The following is a 10,236-nucleotide window of genomic DNA, read 5'->3' as shown; positions in this document are numbered from 1 at the left end:
AGGTAAGCTCAGGGTCTTCCTATTCCTCCATCTTGGCAACATTTCTCCCCAAAATAGGATTATTATATGCATATGCAATGCAAACATGTGTGAGTATTGTTTGAAAGCATGCTTATTTTGGATTTTGTCCATAAGAGTCCTATGTGTCAGATATGAACAACTGGAATAAAAAGTACCTTTGCTTAAAAACTACCATTGTAAATAAGCAACTTGAAAGGTAAAAACAATCATTTTTCACATATCATAAATACCTTTTATTGTATCAAGGCATGATTAAACCTTGATTTTCATCTATTATTACTCTTTGCATTCCTGTGTTCACATTGAATTTCAGCCCTAACAAAAAACAAAATGAAAACAAAAAGCAGAAAAACAAACAAATAAAACCTGTAATTCATCATCTGAGCCTTATGCCAGGTCAAATATGTTCAAACAAATACAGTAACACAGTCAGGTACTGCATCAAAGCGGCTTCATGGCTTTGTAAATCCAGTTCATTTAAACATGAAAAAGAATGATGCTTGTGGATAAAAGTGTCAATGATGACTGGGATGGATTTTCCACGTTGATACCCAGATGATCTTAGACTTCAAAATGTTGCAGCCTTCCCAAATTCTATGACACCTCCCAATCTTGCAGGGAGGTTTTTAAACCTTTTGAGTTAGATACACGTTTCTTTGAGGAAAATCTAAATTCAGAGCCACTGATTTGAAACTTCACTTCCAAAATAAGCCCCAATTCAGTAAGTAGCATCTCTTAAAAGACTACAAGCATGATTTAACTATTGTCTATCAAGTTCAGGTATTTTATTACCCATTAGTATATCCAACTACCATTTATATTTTATTTTTGTCCTTTCACAAATGCAAAGGATATCATCAGACAGTTCTCAGCTCTTCTAATAGCTGACAACACAAATCATGTCAGATATAAAATTAACACCATCAAAAGTAAATATTTCAAAAATTCCAAACTCTAATGCATTTAAAAGTTAACTTGGATCAGGAACACTTCATTAAATTGAAAATATATTTTAAAAATCACATAATAACAAAAAACACTGAAAAGCAACATAATTTATGAATGATTTTCAACTCCAGCTATCTCTCATTCTCTTTTTCTCCAATACATTTTAGACAGAAGTTGTCTTAATTTTGTTTTGTTTTTTAATTTCTCTCACATTAAGGTTTTCCTCTAAGATGGTATGATGAAAAATGAAACTTACATATTCACTATTTGTGTTAGCTTAATTCCTATTCTATTCCTCTCCCTATGTACCATCTACCCAATAATGCTTTAAATCCTTGCATACCCTTATGAAAAAATCCATTTATTTAACATGGCATGAGGATCTCACCTCACATTACTCTTTCTTTTTTTTTTAATTTTATTTTATTTTTAAATTTTACAATATTGTATTAGTTTTGTCAAATATCGAAATGAATCCGCCACAGGTATACCCGCGTTCCCCATCCTGAACCCTCCTCCCTCCTCCCTCCCCTACCCTCCCTCTGGGTCGTCCCAGTGCACTAGCCCCAAGCATCCTGTACCGTGCATCAAACCTGGACTGGCGACTCATTTCATACATGATATTATACATGTTTCAATGCTATTCTCCCAAATCTCCCCACCCTCTCCCTCTCTCACAGAGTCCATAAGACTGATCTATACATCGGTATCTCTTTTGCAGTCTCGTACACAGGGTTATTGTTACCATCTTTCTAAATTCCATATATATGCATTAGTATACTGTATTGGTGTTTTTCTTTCTTGCTTACTTCACTCTGTATAATAGGTTCCAGTTTCAACCATCTCATTAGAACTGATTCAAATGTATTCTTTTTAATGGCTGAGTAATACTCCATTGTGTATATGTACCACAGCTTTCTTATCCATTCATTTCATACTTATCTCCTCATTAACTCCTCTTCAGTCTCTGTTCTTCAGCCTTTCTCACCATCTTTCAGGTAATCCTGGAATTCAGGTACCAACCTTCTGTCTACTTTGTGTGTGTGTTTGGTTACATTTTTAAAATTTTCACTTTGCCTGGGGTACAGTTATTCTCTCAATCACCCTCTTCAAGAAAGAAAGAATGATTAAATACTCAAAATTGCCTTTTTTAATATACTGGTCAGGGAACCTATACATGGTTACAATGACTTGAATGATCAACTTTTTAGAGAAAGGTATATATTGCACCCAATTCAAGTTCCCCTTAGGGTTTGCAAAAATAAAACTGCGAATGGAAGAATAACTAAGGCAGGTTAGTTTTTTAAAGAATCAGAACAATAAACTACATGAAATAAGGTCCTTTTTATAGGACCTTTTTATAAAAATGCTTCCTAAGTCATATTTAAAACGGCGTAAAAACTCTACTTAGCTAAATAGTATCAATCACAAGAAGATCTTTTAAAACTTGCTTTGTGACCTGAATCAAAGTTGCTAACAGCATTTTGATGGGCCATTTGACTTTTCTGTATATGTGTGAAAACTACATGACAAGAAAAAAAAAATGTCAGAAAGCAAAAAGATTGCTTACAAACTTGTGGTAATCAAGGTGAACCGACTGCATAAGGGGTGTAGAAATCAGACCCCAAGGAGCCCAAACCCTGGAAAATCAGTTACTAGCAATAGCAAAAGTTATCCATAATTTTAACCTCAGTTTCTTATACATAAATGATTTTCCATTTCTCTTGAGTTCACAACAGCTAAGTCACCTTCAAACATAATTTTCTGTAGTTTTTTTTTTTTTTTTTTCCTACCTTCAGCAACCTATTCAACAGTAAAAGGTAACAAAAGAAATGCTAGATTCCTGTGATGAAAAGACTCCATGGACATTATACTCTTCTACAAACAAAGGTGAAGCTTATCATGGAGGGGGGGAGGTAGGGGGGAAGAAAGGAGGGATGTTGGTATGAGAATGGGAATCATAGTTCAGCATTTCTATGCACAAGCTAGGATTCTTAGCCAGGAAGCCCCAGTAAGATTAATTATTGATTTTCTCATAAACCACCTAAGATGGTGGTTGTTTGTTTTTCCTTACAGGATGATAAATGTATGACTTTACGTTTGATAAAAAGATTTTCACTTTGTTGAGGTTAAAAGAAGCCCCAGTAAAGAGGTTTCTGAGTGGAAGAATTTCCCAGCATGATATTTAGTGGCAGCAAATACTGTTTTCTGACTTTCCTTCATGGGCTTCCAAGGGATAGGACTTCAGGAAATATCCAGGGAGTACAAAGAAGTAATAAGAAACATGGAAATTGACTGTGTAGAGAGAAAAAGCATGATTAAGACATATTTGTTAGCAATAGACCTGAAGTCTGTGATATTACTCCTGGGTGGAAAGACAGACTCATCACAGAGATCAAGGACTAGAAGTTTGGCTTTCAGAATCAACATCTCCCCTATCCTCAACTTCACAATGGAAGCAACATGGCTACTTACCTTCCTGCCCCCAGTGTTGATGCGAAGGGGTGTTAGAAAGGGATCGAAGATCATATGACTAGTCTCTATGTTGACTGGTGACTGCCGTTTCCCCACAGAGCAAAGATTCCAAGCTGAGTTCACCAATCCCCAGAAAGAAGGAACTAGAAACAGGAAAAAAAAAAAAAAAAAAGTAGAATCAAGCTGGGTGGAAGGCTGGAGAAACAATGTAATAAGAACTATGGCACGAAAGTCATAAAATCAGAGAGCCGTACAATGTTCCCCACCCATAGACATCCTTGGGTGTCATTATGGCAGTTTCCTAGCCTGAATCTTGGTCAACTTCTCTAAGTCTTACCTTAATGATATCTTAAGATCAGAGATTCTTATTTCAGATCCATTTATCCTGTGGCCTCTTTGATGGGTACAGTCAAAATTAATACCTTAATAAGAAGATGGCATAGACCAGCCACATCACCTGTTCATAGATATATGTTTTTTTTCCTAAGTCGCTTCAGTCGTGTCCGACTCTGTGCAACCCCATAGACGGCAGCCCACCAGGCTCCGTCGTCCCTGGGATTCTCCAGGCAAGAACACTGGAGTGAGTTGCCATTTCCTTCTCCACTGGTCATATTGAGGTGTACTAAATATTTAGCAACTCCTAGCTGATACTTTGCTTCTTTGTTTGACAGGAATGATATAGGAATCAACCTTGTCCTAGAAAGCATTCAACATATACAAGGCATTATTCCATATGTTGTCAAGACCAAACTGAGGGAGTGATTATTTTATGAACCCCCCAATATCAGGGGGCTTCCCAGGTAGCTCAGTGGTAAAGAATCCACCTGCCAATGCAGGGACTCAGGTTCAACTCCTGGATGAGGAAGATCCCCTGGAGAAGATGGCAACCCACTCCAGTATTCTTGCCTGGAGGATCCCATGGAGGGAGGAGACTGGCAGGGTACAGTCCATAGGGTCTAAAAGAATCAGCTACAACTAAGCAACTGAGCATGCATGCATGCAATCAATGCCAAACAACAGCTTGGCAACTTGACTTAATGTAACAGCAGCTGAAGGATGTGTTCATTGATAAGCAGATAAGGATGGAATTGAGTACTGAATGGAAATATCTGAAAGGAAACCATCCACTTATTTTCAGTGTCATATTAAAGAATCTATTAAATAAATTTCTGTCCTATTTCCAGTCATATTTTACTCTCTTTAAGAAAGTTAGCAGAATAGTAGTGTAGCTAGCCTACTAATTTTATATCAGTGACGATCAGAAGCTGTTACTTCAACCTTTCCCTGCCCCCTTAGTATCTCTTTGGATCCATGCGTCATGCCTCTGACATTATATGGTCATCATTCATTCATCCATCTATCACATCCATCAGCAGTACAGTGAACTATTATTGCATGTCCATTGCTGGGTTAGGTTGAATTTTGAAGGCAGATACATGTAAGAACAATTACTGCACTGGGGGTAGGGAACAGTATGCAATTAAGTCACGTGTGTATAAAACTCTAGAAGAGGAGCACCAAAGCCTGCAGCAGAGGAAGTAAAGAACATGAGCCTAACAATATAGAGCCACAACCCTCTCAAAAATACCTATTTTCTCAGGAACTCAAACTAAATACAGCTTTTAATTTACAGCAGTCATCATTCCTTCCCATGCCATGGGTGAAGAAAACAGGCAAGAGAGGAATATGGCAAATATCTGCCAAAGATACTGTGAAAGAGACAAGTATTGGGCTGGACAATATGTCTAATCTCATCTAAATTCAAAATTCTATAACCCTTTTAACTGTTACAGCAATTATTGTGTAGAAGTGGGAGAAGAGATAAAAACAATTTCCTTAGAGCCTTAGAAGAATGCGTCAACATCAAAATTAGGTGGACTTTATTGTGAAATATGGCAAATAACTTAATTTGTATAAACCCATGGTAATAAGCCTCTGGTAGCTCCATTCCCTTCAGTTTAAAAAGTTTGAATTAACTTTCCAGTTATAACAGATTTTCAAAATGGCAGCAATGACCAGTTTCAGAAGGAGAAAGAGAAGGACAAGGAGGAGAAGAAGTAGATAGGAGAATATGTACATGTTGTTCCTTAGAACTTTCATTTCCCATCATTATTTAAGTTATGTTATCACTGCAAGTCACTTTATTATTAGAAGGTACCATGACCCAGCAAAATTAAAATTTTAAGGAAGCTCTTGCATTAAAAATATGTTTGAAAAAATATAAACTATCATCTCTAAAATGCTCTTTTAAATTCACTGAATTTTATATTTATTTCTCAATCATTTCAAGATTATTATAAAAATAAAGCCTCCATCAATGCATATTCCTACCTGTTTTCGTCAGTGATGTACATAAACAGGGCCAATGTGAGGATCCTGGGGATATATTCATGGCACTGCCACAAATTAGCTGTGTTACCTTAGATAGTCATTTACTTGGGCTTTTGTTGGTATCTCTGGCCTCAGACATAGGCTGAATAATAGACTCCTCCAAAGATGTCCACATCCAAACCCCAGAACCTGTGAATGTGTCACCTTATGTTGTAAAATATACTGGGAAGAAATTACTAAAACTAATTAATCAATTATAAATTATTACTAATAAGCATCTTGAGATGCATAGATTACATGGATTATCTGGGCCCAACAAAATAATAACAGTCTATTTTCAGAGAGAGGTGTAGAAAGGTCACAGATACAGAGAAAATATTTAAGGATGGAAAGAGAGGTCAGAGAGGTCAGGAGAGGACTAAGAAACATGAGCCAATGAACACAGTTGGCCTCTACAAGCTGGAATGGGCAAAGCAACAGATTCTTCATCTAGAGACTCCAAAAGGAATGCTGACTAGCCTGATGACACTGAGACTCATTTCTCACTTCTCACCTCCAGAACTTTAAGATAATACATTTGTGTTGTTTTATGTCACTAAGTTGCTATAATTGGTCAGAACCACAACAGGAAATTAATACAATTCCCTTTCCTATGATGTCTTAGGAATCTTCCTTGGAAGGCAGATGTGTGTGATCAACATAGTAACAGCTGGTACATATTGCATTTTCAATACTCTCATGAAAATTATTAACAAAAAGAATCCAACCCCATAAATGCATTGTGCTGTTTTTTATGGCAGTGTGGGTGGGCAGATGTTACTGTGTTTCTTTTTTTTTTTTAATAATTTATTTTAATTGGAGGCTAATTACTTTACAATATTGTATTGGTTTTGCCATACATCAACATGAATCCTCCACAGGTACACACGTGTTCCCCATCCTGAACCCCTCTACCACCTCCCTCCCCATCCCATCCCTCTGGGTCATCCCAGGGCACCAGCCCTGAGCACCCTGTATAACGCATTGGACCTGGACTGGAGATTCATTTCACATATGATATTATACATGTTTCAATGTCATTCTCCCAAATTATCCCATCCTCGCCCTCTCCCACAGAGTACAAAAGACTGTTCTACACATCTGTGTCTCTTTTGCTGCCTCGGCATACAGTGTTATCATTATCGTCTTTCTAAATTCCATATATATGTGTTAGTATACTGTATTGGTATTTTTCTTTCTGGCTTACTTCACTCTGTATAATAGGCCCCAGTTTTATCTACCTCATTAGAACTGATTCAAATGTATTCTTTTTAATGGCTGAGTAATACTCCATTGTGTATATGTACCATTGCTTTCTTATCCATTCGTCTGCTGATGGGCATCTAGGTTGCTTCCATGTCCTGGCTATTATAAACAGTACTGCGATGAACATTGGGGTACACATGTCTCTTTCAATTCTGGTTTCCTCGGTGTGTATGCCCAGCAGTGGGATTGCTGGGTCATAAGGCAGTTCTATTTCCAGTTTTTTAAGGAATCTCCAAACTGTTCTCCATAGTGGCTGTACTAGTTTGCATATCCACCAACAGGCTAAGGGGGTTCCCTTTTCTCCACACCCTCTCCAACATTTATTGCTTGTAGACTTTTGGATAGCAGCCATTCTGACTGGCATGAAATGGTAACTCATTGTGGTTTTGATTTGCATTTCTTTGATATTGAGTGATGTTGAGCCTCTTTTCATGTGTTTGTTAGCCATCTGTATGTCTTCTTGGGAAAAATGTCTGTTTAGTTCTTTGGCCCATGTTTTGTTTGGGTGGTTTATTTTTCTGGAATTGAGCTGCAGGGGTTGCTTGTATATTTTTGAGATTAATTCTTTGTCCATTGCTTCAGTTGCTATTATTTTCTACCATTCTGAAGGTTGTCTTTTCACCTTGCTTATAGTTTCCTTTGTTGTGTAGAAGCTTTTAAGTTTAATTAGGTCCAATTTGTTTATTTTTGCTTTTATTTGCTATATTCTGGGAGGTAGGTCATAGAGGATTATGCTGTGATTTATGTCGGAGAGTGTTTTGCCTATGTTCTCCTCTAGGAGTTGTACAGTTTCTGGTCTTATGTTTAGATCTTTAATCCATTTTGAGTTTATTTTTGTGTATGGTTTTAGAAAGTGTTCTAGTTTAATTCTTTTACAAGTGGCTGACCAGTTTTACCACTTGTTAAAGAGATTGTCTTTTCTCCATTGTATATACTTGCCTCCTTTGTCAAAGACAAGGTGTCCATAGGTTGAGGATTTATCTCTGGGATTTCTATTTTGTTCCATTGATCTATATTTGTGTCTTTGTGCCAGTACCATACTGTCTTGATGACTGTGGCTTTGTAGTAGAGCCTGAAGTCACGTAGGTTGATTCCTCCAGTTCCATTCTTCTTTCTCAAGATTGCTTTGACTATCAGAGGTTTTCTTTGTATTTCCATACAAATTGCGAAATTATTTGTTCTAGCTCTGTGAAAAATACCGTTGGTAACTTGATAGGGATTGCATTGAATCTATAGATTGCTTTGGGTAATATACTCATTTTCACCATATTGATTCTTCTGCTCCATGAACACGGTATATTTCTCCACTGGTGAAGGAAATCAAAGAGGGCACTAATATATGGAGAAATATACCATGCTACTGTGTTTCATTAATAAACTTCACACCCCAAAAGTACCCCTATAAAAACACAAACAGTGGAAGTTTTATACGAACATCTGATTTGCTTTTAAATTGGGCATGGCATTGTTTATGACAAAAAGTTTCAGGGTTTTATACATCCACTGAACTGCTAAAGCCTGTTTGTCTTGTTCTAACTACATGCTTAGACAATTGAGAATCACTCTGTTTTGTTCAAGTGTACCATTATCTTCATTTCTGAAAGGGTATCAAAGTTTATTCACCATTGGATTACTCATTTTAAGTTAGCCAGAAATTAATGATCTTTCAGAAACCAAAGCCGCCTTAGAGGTCATCTAATCTAAATGGCTACAATGGAATGAAAGCCATAAGGGGAGAGAATGTCCTCAGCTCAAAACCAAACAGCCAGGGAGAGGTAGGGAAGGACAGAGTAAGCATCAGTACTCAGGTCTCAAGACTCAAACTGCTTGAAATCCCTTGGTACCTAGCAGTTTTCATACATGAGCAGATTATCAGAATCAGGGTTTCAGTGTTAAGTTGTTGTTGTGGCCATTGTAAAACTTTTGCTGCCATTTCTTTTTTGGTAAAGCAAGAGGAACATTAATGTCTAGACTCCAGTTGAAATCAATTTAAAGTGCAAAAGTTCAAATCAGTTGCTTTACATATCAATCATTCCAAAAAAGTTTAGGACTTTAGAAAACCATTCTACTGTAGGTGGGTAGAATAAGCTTTTGTTTCATGTAAGAAAAGATGTGTTTAATCTTCAGGGCCCCAAGAAGACCTAATGGGGATGACTGCTCATGAAGAGCTGGACTGATGAAAGAAGTCAGTGCTCTTAGAATCACTGTATGTGTTGAGACATAATTAATGGGTCAAACCAGTCCAGGGACCTCAGGTGAAAAAAGGACCTAGAATAGGTCTACAAATGTGGTGTTAATCTAGGTTCTAGGGAAATGCTATAAGAGGAAGGCTGTGAAAACAGAACAAGGGGTGCCCATACTTATTCAGTCCAGTTGCTCAGTAGTGTCCGACTCTTTGCTACCCCATGAACCATAGCAAGCCAGGCCTCCCTGTCCATCACCAACTGCCAGAGTCCACCCAAACTCATGTGCAATGAGTCGGTGATGCGATCCAACTATCTCATCCTCTGTTGTCCCCTTCTCCTCCTGTCCTCAATCTTTCCCAGTATCAGGGTCTTTTCAAATGAGTCAGCTCTTTGCATCAGGTGGCCACAGTATTGGAGTTTCAGCTTCAATATCAGTCCTTCCAATGAACACCCAGGACTGATCTCCTTTAGGAAGGACTGGTTGGATCTCTTTACAGTCCAAGGGACTCTCAAGAGGCTTCTCCAAAACCACAGTTCAAAAGCATCAATTCTTCAGTGCTCAGCTTTCTTTATAGTCTAACTCTCACATCCATACAAAACTACTGGATAAACTATAGCCTTGACTAGACGGATCTTTGCTGACAAAGTAATGTCTCAGCTTTTTAGTATGCTGTCTAGGTTGGTCATAACTTTTCTTCCAAGGAGTAAACGTCTTTTAATTTCATGGCTGCAATCACCATCTGCAGTGATTTTGGAGTCCAGAAAAATAAAGTCAGCCACTGTTTCCACTGCTTCCCCATCTATTTGCCATGAAGTGATGGGACTGGATGCCATGATCTTAGTTTTCTGAATGTTGAGCTTTAAGCCAACTTTTTCACTCTCCTCTTGCACTTTTATCAAGAGGCTCTTTAGTTCTTCTTCACTTTCTGCCATGGAATGAGCCTGTGGATTTTACCTGCAGAGCAAATCT

General features: G+C 37.7%; 1 protein-coding gene across 1 annotated transcript in view; it reads right to left on the bottom strand.

Moving 5' to 3' along the window:
- The window catches only part of CA10 (carbonic anhydrase X), a 737,308-nt gene that overhangs the window by 487,585 nt on the left and 239,487 nt on the right, over window positions 1-10,236 (bottom strand). Inside the window, exon 4 of the mRNA XM_010848877.1 lies at window positions 3,445-3,587. Coding sequence (XP_010847179.1) covers window positions 3,445-3,587 — 143 coding nt within the window. The remainder of the gene's footprint in view (window positions 1-3,444; window positions 3,588-10,236) is intronic.

Source organism: Bison bison, unplaced genomic scaffold (genome assembly GCF_000754665.1).
Source record: "Bison bison bison isolate TAMUID 2011002044 unplaced genomic scaffold, Bison_UMD1.0 scf7180017864277, whole genome shotgun sequence".
In the NCBI taxonomy this organism is placed as follows: Eukaryota; Metazoa; Chordata; class Mammalia; order Artiodactyla; family Bovidae; genus Bison; species Bison bison.
Note: the sequence above shows the minus strand (reverse complement) of the source record. Positions and strands in the feature narration are given on the sequence as shown.